Here is an 18,375-nt window from a genome sequence, read left to right as displayed (position 1 = left end):
GAAATTCCCTGTTGGGGTGCTTTTCACAGGTTGTTTCCTTAAGAGGCAGGCATTATCATCCCCTCGTCACAAGAGCGGAAACCAAGGCCGCAGGCAGGGAAGTGACTCAGCCAAGGTCACAGAGCTGGAAGGTGGTAGGCATGGCAGTGAGCACAACAATTAAATCTGCAGCCTGCAGCTGCTGTGGACACTGCCCCTCCTTAACCGAGACCACCCTGGGATCACACTGGCCCAGTGGCTTCTGGGGGCTGATCTTCAGAACATTCCTGCATTTCTTCAACAAATATTTACTGTGTGTTCCCACGTGCCAGCCACTGATTGGGGCATGAGGGAATAAGACTGATGCAAACCCCTGCCCCCCTGGTGCTTATTGTCTAGTTGGGGGATGGGGGACAGAAAACAAATGCACCCACAAGTACCTGTGTGTGTCAGGTGGTTGGGAGTGCTGTGGGAAAAAGTATAGTGAAGTGTGGAATCTAGAAAAATGGTGTAGATGATCTTATTTGCAAAGCAGAAATAGAGACACAGACGTAGAAAACAAACGGATACCAAGGGGGAAGGGGTGGGTGGGATGAATTGGAAGATTGGGGTTCACATATAAAATACATACACTGTTGACACTATGCATAAAATAGATAACTGATGAGAACCAACTATATAACACAGGTCAGTGTTCGATGGTAACCTAAATGGGAAGGAAGCTGAAAAAGAGGGGATAGGTGTAAACATACAGCTGGTTCACTTTGTTCTACAGGAAAAACTAACACAACATTGTAAAACAACCATGCTCCAATAAAAATTAATTTAAAAAGTATAGTGAGATAAATCAGTAGAGAATGCAAGGGCCAAAACTTGCTATTTTATATAAAATAGTCAAGGAAAGTTCCTCTGAGAAGATTTAAGCAGAGATTTTAAGCAAGGGGAAGGAGTTAAGGATATCAAGGAAAAAGAGTTCTAGTTGTAGGGATTAGCATGTGCAAAGGCCCTGAGGTAGAGTCCACCAATGCATTTATAGAGCAAATCAATGTCTTAGCAGTGCAAACATACCCAAGTCTGTACCCTTCATTTGTTCCTCCCGCTCTAGAGGGCCACTGCCTCATCAGCGAATACAGCCAAATACAGCCATTTGAGTCAGACCAACGGCAACTCCAGACCAGACGAGGTCACAGACAGGGGCCCCCAGGATTCCTCCAAGGAACCTTATTTTCTCCATCTGTAAAATGGGTCTAATACATCATCCCTACCTTGTTGAAGTCACAGGGTGGCTGTGGCAGACATGGGAGATGCAGGACTATAAATTGGACTCTGCTGACCACCGCTTCTCTGATTATAACTGCTTCACGTGCAGGCTTGGAGTAATATTTCCTTTGTCCAAAGTTGCAGGGTTTCTCAGTGGGAATGTTGTCAGCATTTGGGGCAGAATAATTCTTTGTCTTACAAGACATCCCTGTATGTGGTGGGATGCTTAGCCTCCCTGGCCTGAGCTCATAGCTAGCAGTAGAACCCCAGTCATTGTGAGACCCCAGAGCTCTCCCTCATGTTCCCAAATGCCCCTTGAGAGGGCAGCACCTTCCCCAGCTAAGAAATATTAGATGTACAGCTTAAAAAAAAAAGATATGAAACCCACTGATCTCATCCAGCTTTCTTGCTTTAGCGACAAAGAAACAGACCAAAAGAGGGGACATGATTTGTCTCAGGTCACACAGTGAGTTAGGGAAGGGGCAGGACTAGGCCCAGGTCTCCTGGCTTACCTTTGATCCAGCATTTCCCAATCTTTACCATTAAAAAAAAAAAAATCACTCAGGGTTCAGGATCCCTATTAATATACAGATGCCCAGGCCAGTTCCCTAGGGTTCCATTTTAGGAAACCCAGGCTGGGAGCCCAGGAATCTATATTTAGTGCTTCTCATACCTTACTTGCTATGTGCAGGATTTCCTGGAGATCTTGCTGAAATGCCAAGAGTCTGCATTTCTACCCAGCATCAGTGGGATGCTGATGCTGATGCTGCTGTTCTGAGTACCAAGTCCCTGGGTCAATCCACATGACCTGCCAGGCTCAGCAATTAACTGCTTCATCCCAGGGCCTGAAGTGGAACTCAACCCTGACTGCATGTTAAACTCAAGTGAGGAGCTAAAAATAAACCAGGGCCGTATCCCTACTCCAGAAACCCTGATGATATTGGTTTGGGGTCTTCAGTCCAGCCGCAAGATGTTTTAAAAACTCCCCCTGGAGTCTAATGATCATAGAGGAGAGGCCACTGCCACAGTCCACTCCTAGAGACTGGGGGGGCTTTGTCCATCCACAGCGAATGGGGGTCTCCAAGGCCCCACTCAGTACTCACGGACTCTCTGTTATTTGGGCTAATGGCTCATCGTCTTGGTCAAGGGGAAGCTCTACCTGGTCTCTCCACCGAGCTGATAAAGATGACTGAATCTGTACCAGTAGGGGGTGCTACAAATCCTAGAGTGGAATTCTCTGACACTGGTAAACTGCACCCCCCCCCCACCCCGCCCCATTCTTGCCTCATTTAATTGACTTTGCCAAGATTGAAGGCAGGAGAAGGGGACGACAGAGGATGAGATGGTTGGATGGCATTACCAACTCGACGGACGTGAGTTTGAGCAAGCTCTGGGAGTTGTTGATGGACAGGGAAGCCTGGTGTGCTGCAGTCCATGGGGTTGCAAAGAATCAGACACGACCGAGCGATTGAACTGAACTGAACTGCCAAGCTTTCATTTGTCTCCACGATCCTAAATCATTATCATAACCCACTGCCAGGTAGTTGCCTGTCTTGGGAAAGCTGATGCCAAAGCTGCCGGGGGCATAGGCCAAGCAGCATCTGCTCAGGCAAGGGGGCCTCAGGTGCTCAGTCACCTCCAGGAAAGGGACAGGCTGCTTAGGAGGGGCTTGGGTCTGAGAGGGTAGAGATCAGGCGATGCGAGAGGGATGAGGTGGGACAAGTAAGGTTTAAAACAAGTGCAAACCAAAGAAGCGTATTTCGAGATTAATGCATGTGTGTGTGTGCTCAGTCCTGTCCAACTCTGTGACCTCATGGACTGTAGCCCACCAGGCTCTTCTGTCCATGGAATTTTCCAAACAAGAACACTGGAGTGGGTTGCCATTGCCTACTCCAGGGGATCTTCCCGACCCAGGGATCAAACCCTGGTCTCTTACATTGGCAGGCGGATTCTTTACCACTGAGCCAACAGGGAAGCCCTTCAGGATGAATAGGTAGTGGATTCATATGGAAGCATGAAGCTTGTCGGCACTGACAGATCTTAGGCCTGTGTCAGGAGGACCCCCCTCTCCCTCCGCACCCGTGTCTACTTACAGAAAACTCAGTTCCTTGGCTTGATCCCCTGTTCTCCAGTGACAGAGACAGGGCCCCTCCAGGATGCAGTTTGGCATCAAGCTCAAGAGCACAGGGTCTGGGGCCAGACAGATCTGAGTTCCCATCTTACTTGGTCACATCCTGGCAGTGTCCTTGGACATACTGCTTCACTTCTTTGAGCCTCAGTTTCCTGGGCTGGAGAATGGAGATACTAGTAGTACTTTGTAGAGTTGTCGTGGGCACTGTTTGCAATGATGTGGGCAAACCTGGCACACGCTGGGGGCTCCATCACCATCAGCAAAGCTCCCCGCACCCCCTCCCCGCTCAGTGCTCCCCGCTGACCAAGCCTCTTTTTGTTTTAAAGGTCACGCTGCTTTCCTTTGCTGTGGAGTCAGAGTGCACGTTTCTCGACTACATCAAAGGAGGGTGAGAAGAGATGCAGTCTGGTTTCTTTGGCCTCGGCGGGAGGGAAGGGGCCCCCACACACGGACCTGAGCCGAGCTGACCCCACCTGGCCTCTCTGAGGCCCTGGCCAGAGCCTGGGATGCTGGGCTCTGAGCAGACCTCCCGTGTCTGGGCGCAGACGACTCCCCCAGAGCCCTGCAGGGCCCTGAAGTGGCTGCAGAGGGTGCTCCTGAGCACGGAGGCCCGCCTGGGTCGTGGGAGGTCTATGTGCTGAGAGGGGACCTGCAGGGGGTAGGGACTCCGTGAGCCTCCCTGACAAAGAGAACTAAGGGCTTAGGGAGGTGGAAAAGCCCTGATCTAGGCGTCAGGAGGCCCAGGCCCTAGGCCCCTCTTTGCTGTGAACTGGCTGGGTTACTTTGGGCACATCACTTTCACTCCCTGGGCATCCATCTCCCCCGCTAGCACGGAGTGGTTGGAATTAAGTGAATTCTAAGGTTCCTTCCCGCTCTGAGCTTCTGATACCTATGGTCTGTCTGGGAGGCGGTGATTAACCTGCCCACTGTCATTGGGGACCTACCAGGGACAGGAGAAACTGGGACAGAGGCCAGGGGATGGTCCGACACAAGTTTAAGGAACAGAGAGAACCAGAGGGGTTGGCCTCCGGCCAAGGCAAGCAGAGAAACCTGGAGACTCCAGCCAAACAGCTCATGAGGAGGGAGCCTGACGGTGCAGTGAGGTCCTGGCCCAGCATGCTCCCTGCCAGGACAGGTGCCAGGGCAGGGGTGTGGGTAGCCGAGAGCCCACAGGTGCAGGCAGGTGAGTGACTACACCTGTCTGGAAAGAGACAGGTGGGGCCGTTGCCAAAGGTTCATCCCAGCCAAGCAGGCGCTCGGCTGCCTGGTTCTCAGGGCAGAGGGAGGAGTCAGGCCCTGGGAAGCCACACTTACTCTCCCATGACGTGCCTCCCTGATGCCTTGAGCCTGCAGCCCACAGGCTTGCAGCTCTCCTTGTCCCCACTGAGCACACGCCCTTCCCGCAGCCCCCCAGAGGCCTCCCTGTCCCTCCCCCACGTCAGCTCCAGCCCCTGCCCTTGCTCCTTCCCCCATCCAAACTGCTCTGCACTCTATCCTATTAAAAAACCACCCCCGATATCCCATGGTAATTTTCAAGCAACCCTCATCCTGTTTATCCTTCCCATTTGCATGCATGCACGCTAAGTCACTTCAGTCGTCCCCGACTCTCTGCGACCCTATGGACTGTAGCCCGCCAGGCTCCTCTGTCCGTGGGCATCGTGCCCCCAGTTTGCAGGACACAGGGGGCTAGGGAAGATGATAATCTCCATTTTACACAAGATGTCCGAGGCCACACTGCCTAAGTCAGCGGCAGGGCTCATCCCGTCACCACACACTGCGTTTCTTCCATAGTAATGAATCCGCCGAGCTTCCCCCTTGTAGCTCAGTTGGTAAAGAATCTGCTTGCAATGCAGGAGACCTGGGTTCAATTCTTGGGTTGGGAAGATCCCCTGGAAAAGGAAATGGCAATCCACTCCAGTATCCTTCCCATGGACAATCCCATGGACAGAGGAGCCTGGCAGACTACAGTCCATGGAGTCGCAAAGAGTCAGGCACGACTGAGCGACTAAACCACCACCACCAGTGAATCCGCCTCATAGCTACCAGGTGGGATGTGAGAGAGATGGATGAGTCCAAGGGCTGGGTGCTGTGAGGTCTCGTCGTCTTGCTGAGAGGGCGCTCACAGAGGCAAGCCCTGGCCCTCCTCCTCTCCTCTCTTCACACTCTGGAGAGCCTGGGTGAGGAAGCAGGCTCTAGGGAGCGAGAGGCCGGCGCGCGTGTCCAGGCAGGCAGCTGATGGAGGCATTTGTCCAGGGATTCTCTCCTCCCTCACCCATGTGGACCAGGAGGAAGGCTCTGGGTGCCTTTGTCCCCATGTCGGAGTCAGAGATGGAGCTGGTTGCTAAGCAGCCTGTTCTTGCCCTTAGGCAGGAGAGGCAAGCCTGCAGGGAGTCACTTTTTGACAAAAGTACCTGCTTTTCAGTCCCTTCCTTCCCTGAGCCATTTCAGAACCCAGAGCAGGCAAGACCACTTAAGGAGTGAAAAGGCCCACCTCTCCCCTCACCCCCCTCCTTTTTTTAAAATGGGGACCATTTTATAAAGTCTTTATTGAATTTGTTACAACATTCAGTTCAGTTCAGTCGCTCAGTCATGTCTGAGTCTTTGCGACCCCATGGACTGCAGCACGCCAGGCTTCCCTGTCCATCATCAACTCCCAGAGCTTACTCAAACTCATGTCCATCAAGTCAGTGATGCCATCCAACCATCTCGTCCTCGGTTGTCCCCTTCTCCTCCTGCCTTCAGTCTTTCCCAGCATCAGGGTCTTTTCCAATGAGTCAGTACTTCGCATGAGGTGGCCAAAGTTTTGGAGTTTCAGCATCAGCATCAGTCTTTCCAATGAACACCCAGGACTGATTCCTTTAGGATGGAGTGGTTGGATCTCCTTGCAGTCTAAGGGACTCTCAAGAGTTACGACAATGCTTGTCTTATATTTTGTTTTTTTGGCCACGAGGCATGTGGGATCTTAGCATCCCAACCAGGCTTTGAACTCTCACCCCCTGCATTGGAAGGTGCAGTCTTAACCACTGGACCACCAGGGAAGTCCCTCCTCTCATCCCTTATTTGGAAGAACCAGGCTGACAGGGTCCCTCAGCTGTAGTCCTGCAGGCCAGAACCACCTCTCGCCACCTTGCGGCTCCTTCTCCCTCAGAGCTTGGAGTCTACTGAATGCTCTGGCCGAGGGCAGCAGACAAGGGGGAAGGCATGTGGGGAGGACTGTCTCTGGCCAGCAGACCCTGGGTGGGGTCTCCTGCTCACCATGTCCTTCCCCCTTCCCGGAGATGGAAGGGTCCCTGAGCAGCAGCTCAGCTGATCAAGCGGAGCGGGAGCCGTGGTTTCTGATGGGGACTGCCTGCTCAGTGCAGGCGAGGTGAGCTCTGCATGCATGCTAAGTCACTTCAGCCATGTGGACTCTGTGTGACCCCATGGACTGTAGCCCGCCAGGCTCCTCTGGCCATGGGATTCTCCAAGCAAGAATACTGGAGTGGGCTGCCATGCCCTCCTCCAGGGGGTCTTCCTGACCCAGTGAGCACCCGGGTCTCTTCTGTCTCCTGCATTGGTAGGCGGATTCTTTACCTTAGCGCCACCTGGGAAGCCCAAGGTGAACCTCACCGTATATCATCCACGGTCACAACTCAGAATAGAGTTTTCCCGGGTGTGATCCTAGAGCCCCCTCCTCAGAATCGCTGCTTGAAGGCAGGGGATGTGTGTTGATTCTGGGGCCCCATCTCAGACCAGCTCCCTTCCTGGGAGGAGGCCCCGGGACAGTCTTTGTAAACAAGCTCCCCTGGTGACGCTCCACTCACTGCGTGAGAATCACAAGACTAGACTTTATCAGGGATTCGTGTCTTGTCAGCTTTGTTTTGTCAGCATCTGGCACGGAACCTAGAACAGCCAAACCCTCAGAAAGTTTTAACCCTGAATATGAATCCTCAAAACCTAATTTTTTTTTATTATGGAAAAATTCCAAACACAGGCAAAAGTGGGGAGACGGTGTGATGAGCCCCCAAGTAACCTCCATCCAGATTCAACAGTTACCAACTCACAGCCGCTCTTGTACCACACACTCACCGTTCCACCCGATTATTTTGAAGCAAATCCAGACATCATGTCTCATCCCCTAATTACTTCGGGATGTGTCTCTAAAATAGAAAAGGACTCTCTCTTTGTAAAATATAACCACAATACCAAAATCACACCTAAAAACCGAGTCGTTCCTTAATGCCAACTGTCTAGTCAGTATTCAAATTTCTCCAGTTGTCTTATAATGTTTTTGAATTGGCTTATCTGAATGCAAAATCAAGGCAAGGTCCATATATTACGATTGGTTGCTATGTCTCATAATTATCTTTTGTGTTTTGGTCACGCCGCTCCTTGTGGGATCTTCATTCCCCGACCAGGGATTAAACTGGGGTGCCCTCAGCAGAGAAGGTGCCCAGTTCTAACCACTGGACCACCAGGGAATTCCTCATTATCTATCTTTTCGTCTAGTGGTTTCCCCAAGTGCCTGAAGGGCTTGCTAAAACAAATTCCTGCGCCCTACCAAGGGATTCTGGTTTAGTAGGTCCACTGGGGGCCTGAGACTCCTCACAGATTCCCATGTGATCCTGATGCTGCTGGCCCAGGGGGGATCTTCCAGTAAAGCTCCTACAGAATTTCCCACAGGCTCCCCCTGTACCCCCACAGTGTCACTTAACATATTCCTCTGTCCCCCGTGTTTCCTGTAAACCACTGGTAGATAGTTCTGGAAGCTCAGCTGGACTCCAGTTCCATTTTTTTGGCAAGACAGCTTCATGGGTGGTATTTTGTTCTTCCCTAAGGAGATGCACAATGCCTATTTATCTTTTTTTTTTTTTTTTGCCAGGTTAAACAGTAAGGCTAAATCAGCTTTAACCCTGAATCTGACTCCAAATCTGAGCCAGAAATACAGGGAAACCCTACTTCACTGGCCTCCAGTGGGCCCAGGGGCAGGGTTTGGAGAGGAAATACGTAATCGTAGCCATGTGCCCAGCAGAACGTAAACATGTTTGGAGAGCTGTCCCTCTGCCTCACTCTTCTGATGCTCACAGCAGTCCTTTGGGGGAGGGTGGGGCTGACGCTACTCTTCCAGTTTTCCTGGAGGAGGCAAATGCTTCACCCAGGCTGCATACATGGCCTGCAGTAGGGCTGGGGCGGAAGCCGGGTTCCTCTCTCCGGTCCAGTATGCTTGACCCTCCCCACAGCCCCGCCTTTGGCCAGCTAACTCCCCTGTTGTCCTCCTTCTAGGACCCAGATCAACTTCACGGTGGCCATTGATTTCACAGCCTCCAATGGTGAGTAGGGGACATGGGCCGAGGGGCTGGATGAGGTCTGGGGGCCCGGAAAGGGGAGGGCTTTTCAGGACTGTGGTAGCTGTCCCTCGCTGGACGCCAGGTCTTCCATACTCTCTGGCCTTATCCTCCCAAAGAGGAAGAACTTGGGCCTGGAGAACCAAAGATACAGCCAGGGTGGCAAAGGTATTCCCTGATTGGATCGTGGTCACTCACAAAGCCGGGCTCTGGGCCTACATACCCTGAGCCACAGCCTTGCTCTTGAGGACACCCAGTCTCCCTGGGGGAATAGGAGAACGATGCTGTGGGGAGCCCTGGAGCAGAGGTGTATCCTCACAGGATCAAACTGCGCAGCCCCTGTGCAGTCCAGGGCTTCCCAGGTGGCACCAGTGATAAAGAACCCACTTGTCAATGCAGGAGATGTAAGAGACTCAGGTTTGATTCCTGGGTTGAGAAGATTCCCTGGAGGAGGGCATGGCAACCCCCTCCAAGTATTCTTGCCTGGAGAATCCCACGGACAGAGGAGCCTGGCAGGCTACAGTCCATGGGGTCGCAAAGCATCGGACGAGACTGAAGCGACCAGACACGAGCAGGCGCACCGTGGGCAGAGAGGCGGAGGCGGGACTGAGCCTGCGGTCCGCAGGGAGGCGGGGACAGCCGGGAGCGCCAGTCCTCACCTTCGCTCGGGCTGCCCCAGCTTCCTTCCTTCTCTGGCCTTCTCCAGGGTGACCAGGTGGCTGGGAGCGATCAGTGCCTAACTTGACACTGTTAGAGCCATCCTTCCTTGGATTCTGGACCCGCATTAAGCCCTGCTCAATCAGAAGTTCCTCAGGTCTGGCAGTCCGCAGGCGTGTCAGAAACCTCTCTCTGCAGGCCCTATCATGGCAGAGTGCTGAGATGTCAGAGCTAGGGGGCGGCCAGAGGGTGCGGTGCTTAGTATTCATAGCAATGAGGAGAGTTACAGCAACATCTGTTTAATCCTCACAGTGGTCCAGTGAGGTGGGGACTATTATCAGTACAGTATAGTGTTAGTCGATCAGCTGTGTCTGACTCTTTGCAATCCCATGGACCGTAGCTCGCCAGGCTCCTCTGTCCATGGGATTCTCCGAGCAAGATTACTATAGTGGGTTGCCACTCCCTTCTCCAGGGGATCTTCTCGACCTAGGGATTGAACCCAGGTCACCTGCATTCCAGGCAGATTCTTTACCATCTGAGCCACCAGGGAAGCCCGGGGACTATTATTACCCCCATTCTACTGCTGGGGAGACTGAGGCCGAGTGGTTAAGCATTCGTATCCAAGATCACACAGCAGGAAGTAGAAAGAGGATTAATACTTGGCAGCCTGTGCTGTACTACTCTCCTTAATAAACAAGTAACTAAAATATGGGCCATATTAGTGGCGACAAGGGCTATGGAGAACAAAGCCGGGAAGAGGGGTGGGGCCTGTAGCTTTCAGCAGGCCCCAGGGAAGACCACAGCAGACAGGAAGCGGGAGGGAACAAGACGTGCGCACATCTGTGGAAGTGTCCCAGAGCGGAGGGAACAGCCTTTGCCAAGGCCCTGGCATAGTAGGGCCTCCCGGGATGGTAGGAGATGCGGAGAGGCGTCACTGGAGGCCAGCTCCAGTGGGGCTATGTGGGCCCTTGAAAGGACTTCAGGTTCAGCTCTGGGTGAAATGGGAACATCGGGGCATTTTGAGCAGAGTAGAGGTGTGATTAGGTGAGTTTTGACGTAGATTCAGCCTGGCGGGTGTGCTGAGTGTGGACACAGGGCAGAGACATGGAGAACAGGCTGCTGCAGTCCTACAGGCAAGAGGCTAGATACACAGAGGAGGGACTCGGGCTACATTCGGAGAGTTTCGCAGCCATGGTTTGCTCGAGGATTGAATGCTCAGTAAGGGAAGGAAAGGGGTGCCCTTGGACACCCCCTTCTGCATTTCGAGCCCGGTGACTTGGCGTGTCCGGGCCATCGAGTGTCCCCGCTTGTCCCCACTTCGCAGGGAACCCCTCACAGTCAACATCGCTGCACTACATGAGCCCCTACCAGCTGAACGCCTACGCGCTGGCGCTGACCGCCGTCGGGGAGATCATCCAGCACTACGACAGCGACAAGATGTTCCCCGCCCTCGGCTTCGGGGCCAAGCTGCCCCCGGACGGCAGGGTGTCCCACGAGTTCCCGCTGGTAGGAGACCCCGGGAGAAAGGGCTGTGGCCTGGGGTGGGGGGGCCTTGCCCATCCTGCCCGCCTGGAGACTTGAGCTGCGGGCTTTGTGGGGGCAGGCTGCCTGCTGGGGCTTGGAACGGGGACTTGTATCGGAGCTCGGATCAGAAACCCACTCCCCACCTCGGTCACAAGCATCTCCCTTGTGAAGCCACCCACAGTGGGCTCTGCCCTCCTTTTCCCAACAACACCCTGGTGGAGGTGGAATGGGGTCGTGGCTGAACTATTCCCCAAGATCTCAGAGATGAGGATAAAAAGGGTGTGCATTGGGTTTGAACAACTGCAGGTAATTCTAGGATGGGAGGATGTGTCTGAGCAGATACAGGGAGTAGGACAAGGAGCCGGTCTGGACACTGCTCACCCGGAGCTCATACTGCCCTTCATGGTGGGCCTGGGGGCTCTCTCCCCAGCCCCCACCCCTGAGTCCCCACCAGAGAGAAGTCTAGGAGGGCCCAGGCCTGCAGGCCTCCTCCATCCTGGCTCAGCCCCCCGCCCCCTGTGCTCCCAGAACGGCAACCAGGAGAACCCCTCGTGTTGTGGCATCGATGGCATCCTGGAGGCCTATCACCACAGCCTGCGCACGGTGCAGCTCTACGGCCCCACCAACTTCGCCCCCGTGGTCACGCACGTGGCCAGGTGAGCCCGGGTCACTGGACAGCCCTCCCTGCCGCTTGCAAGGGGCTTCCTTCCATCCCCGCGCTCTCAGGAAGGTGGGAGGGCGCGCGCGTCTCTTCCCACGGATTTACTTTTGGGGGCGTCCTGACCCTAAAAGGGCCCCCCTCCCACCGAAGAGCTGTCCCACCAGTGTTCAGGGTCCTTTTGGGGGGGACGGCACGCCCAGAGTCCCAGCAGACAGACCGCTTCCCCCCCGCCCTGCCCCAGGAACGCGGCCGCAGTGCAGGACGGCTCCCAGTACTCGGTGCTGCTCATCATCACAGATGGGGTCATCTCGGACATGGCACAGACCAAGGAAGCGATCGTCAACGTGAGCAGGGGGTGGGGACAGAGGCTGGGGAAACCTGGGGGTACACCTCCCTGCCCCCTTTAGGGAGACCTGTGGGGCATGCCCTCTCTGGGACCACTCCTGGTTTGTCGCTGTAGAGCCTGGACGGCCAACAGCAGAGTTTGGGGGGGTGGAGGGGGTTCTGGCTGATGAAGGATCTGACTGGCAAACTCTGCACCCACCTCTTCATCACACTGGGTGGTCCGCTCCCGCCAGACTCCTATGGCTCTCTCGTTAACCCACCTCTGGGGCTGCTGCCCCAGACCCCAGCCCGGCTTGGCCAGGTAGAAAGCCTGGGAACATGGAACCCTGCACGGGGTGGTCTCCCTGCACAGGGGCTCCGGCCACAGCTGGCCCTCCCTCCGGGCCCACGTAAAAGCTGTCCCACATGATGGAGGTCCAGAGGCAGAGGAGAGGACGGGGTGTCTGGCAGAAGCAGACCTGTGACCCGCCTCCCTCTGCTTCCCTCCTTCTCCCGCGTCCTCTCTGGTGTCCCCATTCCTTTGGTGGGTGTTCTCTTCCCCACCTCCTCCCTCTTTTTTCTATGCTTCTCTCTGTGTGTCTCCATCCTTCTCTTCTCCTTTTCTTCCCTAACCTCCTCCCTTTCTGCTGTTGGCCCACCCCTTCCCACCCGTCCCCATGATCTCCCCTTCCTTTTAACTGGCCTATCGGCTGGGCCCCTGCCCCTCCCACCCCCCTCCACCTCCTGTGTTGTCTCCCACGTTGCCTCCCAGGCCGCCAAACTCCCCATGTCCATCATCATCATCGGCGTGGGCCAGGCAGAGTTCGATGGTGAGTCCCCACCGCCCCCCACGTGTTTCCCCAGAGGCTTCAGGCCCCTGGGAGTGACCCCTCCCAAAGGAGGGAGGACTCACCCCGGTCTGTGCGCGAGACTGACTGTCTGGGTGAGCAGGCAGGGTGTGAGTGCATTTGTTTGCACAGGGAGGGGTGTGTCAAGGTGCGTACCCCACGCCCACACCCCAAGGCTGTGGGGAGGAGGCCCCGAGTCACTCCTCCAGCCTCCACCCTGGGAGTCTGCGGGGGGCAGGGGAGGGGTGCCGGGGACTGGGCTCCTCCTGTCTCCCGGCTTCAGCTTGCTCATCTCTGACGCGGGGGGCCTGGGCCGGCGGCCTCTGTCCTGCCACGCTCAGGTGCCCTCCAGTTAGCTCCCCCACCCCTTGTCTCTACCCGCTCCCCCCAACAGCCATGGTGGAGCTAGATGGCGATGATGTGCGGATCTCCTCGCGGGGAAAGCTGGCCGAGCGGGACATTGTCCAGGTGAAGCCCAGACCTTGGCTTTCCCCACAGAAAACACAAGAGCCCCCCTAGCCAGGCTGACCTCACTCCCCCTTCTGGGGGCTTCTCTGGAAAGGGGCCCTGGAGGGAGGCATTGGTAGTCCTAGAATGGCTTGGCCATCATAGAAGGAGATAGGAGTCAGTTGTGGGGCTGGACGCCCCCCACCACCATGTCTGAGACTCACCCCTAGTCTGGTGTTACCCCAACTGGAACGCTCACGCCCAGCCCTCCCTGAACCACCAGGCCTGCAGCGCCTCCTGTAGAACACAGAGGCCTAGTTTCTCGCACCTTCTGTTGCTTTCTGCCAGGCTGCCTTGCTAAGTGAGATGGCAAACCCCGTGAAGGTGGAGGCGGTGTCTAAAGGGTTGCTGCAGCCCTTTTCAAGAATGAGTGTTGCCTGGTTCACTGAATCAGCGCCAACCTCTCCGTGGATAATGGCAAATGTAACAGCAGACAGGTCTTTGTCCTCGGGGAATCCCTGTCCAGTCAAGCCTCAGAATGCGCCTCAGTAAGCACACACCCCTCTGTGACTCTGCTGCAGACTGAGTCCCTGGTGCTTAGGAGATTCAGAATAAAAAAATCCCAGACGGTCTCCATACTGCACCTGCCCCATTAAAAAAATTCAGACAGGGGAGGGGTCATTCCAGATGTGGAGACCAACGTTGGGGGGCTAGAAACTGAAGAAGGGCAGTCTGGGAGGTGTGTGCAAAGGCCTGGAGGCAGGAGTGAGCCTGAGGCTTGGGAGTGGCGGTGGGGTGGGGGATGGGGGGCAGACGTCTCCCGGGAGGCAGTCATAGGAGTGGAACTGTAGGTGTTGGGCCAGAAAGGGAACCCAAAGAGACAGAAAGGGTTCTACTGCAGAGGCGGGAGGAGACCCGCAGGGTCCATTTCCCAGAAACCAGGGGTGTCTGCTAAGTGCCTCAGCTTGGTGCTGAGACTTAATCAGAGATTAAGGAATCTTGTTTAGTGGCCTATCCTGGCATGAACAGGTGTTCAAGAAGGTATTTGTTGAGTGAATGAAAGAATAATGACCATGATACAGCCCTTTAGAGAATCACTATGCTGAAGGTTTGAGTCAAGCTGGGCAGAGGCTGGGGAGGAGTGGGACAGGAGCCCAGGCCTGGAGATTTGGGGGATGGGGGCTGGTGTCCAGAGGGAGACCCGGCCTCACCCTGCCTCCCCCTGCTGGACAGTTCGTGCCCTTCAGGGACTACGTGGATCGCACGGGCAACCACGTGCTGAGCATGGCGCGCCTGGCCCGCGACGTGCTGGCCGAGATCCCCGACCAGCTGGTGTCCTACATGAAGGCACAGGGCATCCGCCCGCGCTCCCCGCCCACGGCCACGGCTCGCTCTCCCCCGCAGTCGCCGGCCCGCACACCCCCAGCTTCCCCGCTGCACACGCACATCTGAGCGCGTGGTCTGCTCAGATGGCTGGGGCTTAGGCCAGTAGAAAGGTGGGCGGGGCGCCCAGACCCTGCTGCGGTCCACCCCGCCCAGCCTGTGGAACACGTGTGCCTGGGAGGGGGGCGGGGCGGGGCTTCTGGAGACTCCTCCCACACTGCCCCACACCCCGAAGTCTGGAGGTACAGGTGATGGAGGTGGGGATCTGGGCCCCTCCTTCTCTTCTTTCACCAACGCCTGGTTCTGGACCAGCCAGGAAGATGTTAATCAGGACCATCGGGGTCCCCCTCAGCCCACCTGGGTAATCTTCCTCTGCTCCTTTATCACCCTGAGCCTGGTCTGAGCCTCCCACCACCAGGTCCCCTGCTCCTGTGGTGTCTACCCCTATACCAGCCCCCTGACCCCCACCTCAGTATCTATCCTGTCCCTGTTTCCAGTGAACCCCATGAGGCTGCTGGGCTTTAAGCAATGCCCGAACATGTGACCCCCTCCCTGGGACCCTTGCATGCAGTGGGAGTACTACAGACCCATGAAGGAGATGCTGTGGTAGTGGATGGAGGCCGCCTGGTAGGCGAGGAATGGAAGCTTATCAGGCATGGAGTCCTTTCTGGTGCCTCTCCAGCCCAGTATGACGCTGGTTCTAGACAGAAATCCACAGACCTCTCCTGGTCTGGGCCCATAGGCACCTTCGCAGTTGGCTTCTGGCCTCAGACATCCCCTTCTCTCCCCAGAGGCTGCCCAAGGTCCTTGGGGTGCAATCCTCTACCGCCCACCTGGAGGCTTGGGCAAGAAGCAGCCTGGCTCCAGCACTCTGACACTGCCCCTCTATCCCATGGGGATGGGGGATCCCTGGATTCAACCCTGCCTCCAGCCCCTGCTGACTGCAGGAACCCAAGCAAGGCCTTTCTATCTTCTGGGTCTCAGTTTCCACATCTGTAAGGCAAGAGGGTTGACCAGATGGCCCTGGGTTTACCTTTAGCTCTGATGGCCTGAGAGTTCACAGTCATCCCATGTCCAGCTTCCCCCATCCCACTCCTCACTAATGCTGCCCTTTAAGGCCGTCTTGGCTCTAGGGTCACCTGTTCCACCCCATCACCCCAAATCCACCCTAGTCCCTCAGCCTTGGGCTCCTGGCCTCTGAGCCAGAGCCCTTGCCCCTGTTGTGGGAAAGGTGAGGAAAATGATCTCATGCCTGGGCAACCCCCAGCTGCCCAGCCTTTACCCACCTGGGGAACAGGTCATGCATGCCAGTCCCTCCTGCTGCATGGGGCTCCTCTGCCCACTGAACCTCCCATGCCTGGTGGAGACCAGGCCACACCGCGTCTGTTGCAGATCCTGCTTCCCTTCCCATCATGCATGATGGTGGTGTTTCTATGCTGTCTGGTCCTGTGCCCGTCTCTGAGACAGTCTCTGTGTGGAATTTGCCTTAAACTGAAGTAAATTTGATTCTTTTACTAAAGTTCTTTGTTTTCCTTTGTCTTATGAAAAATAGCGCAGATGTTGCTGTGTGAGGGTCCAGGTTCTCCTCGCTCCCTTTTTTCCCCTCTTTTGTTCAACAAAAATTTTCTGAACAACTACTGCGTGCCAGTGCTAGGCACGGAGGATGCAGCAGTGAACGAAACACGGGGGCCCTGTCTCCATGCTGAGCTCACAGCAGACACACAACAGGACAGGGGAAGCACAATAAACACATAAACAAAAGGTAAATAACCTTTTCCAGTGGTGATAAGTGTCACAAAGGAAAATAAGAGATTAAGAGGATAGAGTGACATGGTGACATTTTAGATGAGGTGGTCGGGGAGGGGGCCTCTCTGAGGAGATGACGGTTAGATGAACCCTAAGGAAATGAGAGAGAGAAGCATGCTGTTATCTGAGGCAAGAAGGCTTCAAGGAGCAGGAGCAGCAAATACAAAGGCCCTGGGGTGTGTTTCAAGGACAGTAGGAAGCCAGTGGGTTGAACCTGCGGTGAGGAGGAGAGAGTAGGGGTTTCCTTGGTGCTCCAGTGGTTAAGACTCCACACTTCCACTGCAGGGGGCACAGGTTCAATCTCTGGTCAGGGAACTAAGCTCCTGCATGCCACAGGGGGCAGCCAAAAACAAGGAGGGGAGAGTGCAGGAGATGGGGTTGGGGGTGAAGAATCTGGAATGTGCAGGGCCTTGTAGGTCACAGTAAGGTCTTCAGTGTTACTCTGAGTCAATCAGGGAGCCACTAAGGGGTGAGAGAGGTGAGCAACATGATCAGATTATTCTGTGACTTTATTGCATTTGCTCACTCATCTCTCAGCAAGTGTTGAGTGAGCATTAGTGCCAGGCCCTGCTCAGGTTTGGAGACCTTGCTCACACACAGTCGCACCCTACACAGGCCTCTAACCCCCGCTCTGGAGAAATAAGCAGTAAATACTACGGCCCTAGGTTATCAATACGAAACCAGTGGGAAGGGCCAGGATCTGTGAGTACCAAAGTGGGACTCTTGGGGCAGCCTAGACCACTGGTCCCCAACCTTTTGGGCCCCAGGGACCGGTTTCCTGGAAGACAGTTTTTCCACAGGGTTGTGGGGATGGTTTTGGGATAATTCGAGCACATTACGTTCATTATGCTGCCGCTGATCTGACAGGAGGCCAAGCTCAAGGGCTAATGAGAGCGATGGGGAGCGGCTGTAAATACAGATGAAGCTTTGTTGGCTCACCCACTGCTAACCTCCAGCTGTGTAGCCCTGTTCCTAACAGGCCACGGATTAGTACCAGTCAGTGGCCCGGGGGTTAGGGACCCCCGGCCTAGACAACTCACAGATCATGTGTCCAGGATGAGTTACTGCTCTTGTGTGACAGGGCTGCCTCTCCTCCCTTGTGGGACTGTCATATGGCCAGAATAACATGCAGATGTGCACATATGAAGCATGTGACATGCACAGGACTGTTGCGCTCATGTGCAATAAACACCACCTTCCTCCTCATGGCTCTTCACATATAAACTCCTGTGGCCATGAGGGCCCAGGATCACAGGGAAAAGGGATCTCTCCCTTCTCTGGGCGAGTTTGCTCTCGGATTAGCCCTCCAGGCAGCCATTCCCAACCTGCACATCACAAGACACTGGTACTAATTACACCAAAGTTTGGGACTTACTTGCTTCTGACGATTTTATATTAAATAGAGCTGATTCACTGCTATCCTTATAATTAGATGCCCCTCTGATTTGCATTCCGATCCGCTTTGAGTGGGAACCGGGTGGGGTCACAGCTCTAGAAGAAGGAAGTTCCCATAACCAGTGGCCTAATTTCCCTCACCTTGGGCACCCGTGGGAAAGGGTTGGGAGGGGAAGACCGCCTGGCAGGGGAATTGAGGCTCAGAGCCGCCGCCCCAGGGCGCCGAGAGCATCTTCATTGTACTCAACACAGTAGCTTCTCTCCTGGGTTCTTTCCCAATGATGCGTTCCACGGAACACTGGTTCCCTGGCAAGGGTTTTGGGAAGCTGCTGGCTCCAAGCCCCTCTCAGAGAGTCCCAGGGGCCATCAGAGTGTTCAAGGCTCTGATTAGTCCTATGGCAAAGAGACTATATTTCCTACACTTTTTGACCATGGTGCGTGTGCATGTGTGTGTGTGTGTGTTTAGCTATAACACCGTCACCAAGCAGAACATGCTGTCTTGGGAATTTCAGTAGAGACACATCTCCCTGGTTCCCAGGCCAACACAAAAGCCTGAGGCTTTTCCCGAGGAGGCCTGAAGGAGGGCATGGAGTTGGGGAACTTCTCAGAGGGGATGGGGTAACAGAGATGAAGCTA

At 55.0% G+C, this 18,375-nt stretch overlaps 1 protein-coding gene across 3 annotated transcripts in view; it reads left to right on the top strand.

Moving 5' to 3' along the window:
- CPNE5 (copine 5) overlaps positions 1 to 16,057 on the top strand; it is a 103,732-nt gene extending 87,675 nt beyond the window's left edge. For 2 of the 3 annotated variants that reach the window (XM_043907319.1, XM_043907317.1), the window contains 8 exons: positions 3,697 to 3,758; positions 8,633 to 8,679; positions 10,676 to 10,857; positions 11,404 to 11,531; positions 11,778 to 11,880; positions 12,633 to 12,690; positions 13,103 to 13,176; positions 14,389 to 16,057. In XM_043907319.1, the coding sequence (XP_043763254.1) occupies positions 3,697 to 3,758; positions 8,633 to 8,679; positions 10,676 to 10,857; positions 11,404 to 11,531; positions 11,778 to 11,880; positions 12,633 to 12,690; positions 13,103 to 13,176; positions 14,389 to 14,607 (873 nt within the window). In that variant the 3' untranslated portion in view covers positions 14,608 to 16,057. The other variant, XM_043907318.1, reaches the window with a different exon arrangement.
- The last annotated feature ends 2,318 nt before the right edge of the window (positions 16,058 to 18,375 follow it).

This window comes from Cervus elaphus, chromosome 7, assembly GCF_910594005.1.
Source record: "Cervus elaphus chromosome 7, mCerEla1.1, whole genome shotgun sequence".
Taxonomy (NCBI): Eukaryota; Metazoa; Chordata; class Mammalia; order Artiodactyla; family Cervidae; genus Cervus; species Cervus elaphus.
The sequence above is the reverse complement of the archived record's forward strand: the minus strand, read 5'-3'. Positions and strand labels throughout refer to the sequence as shown.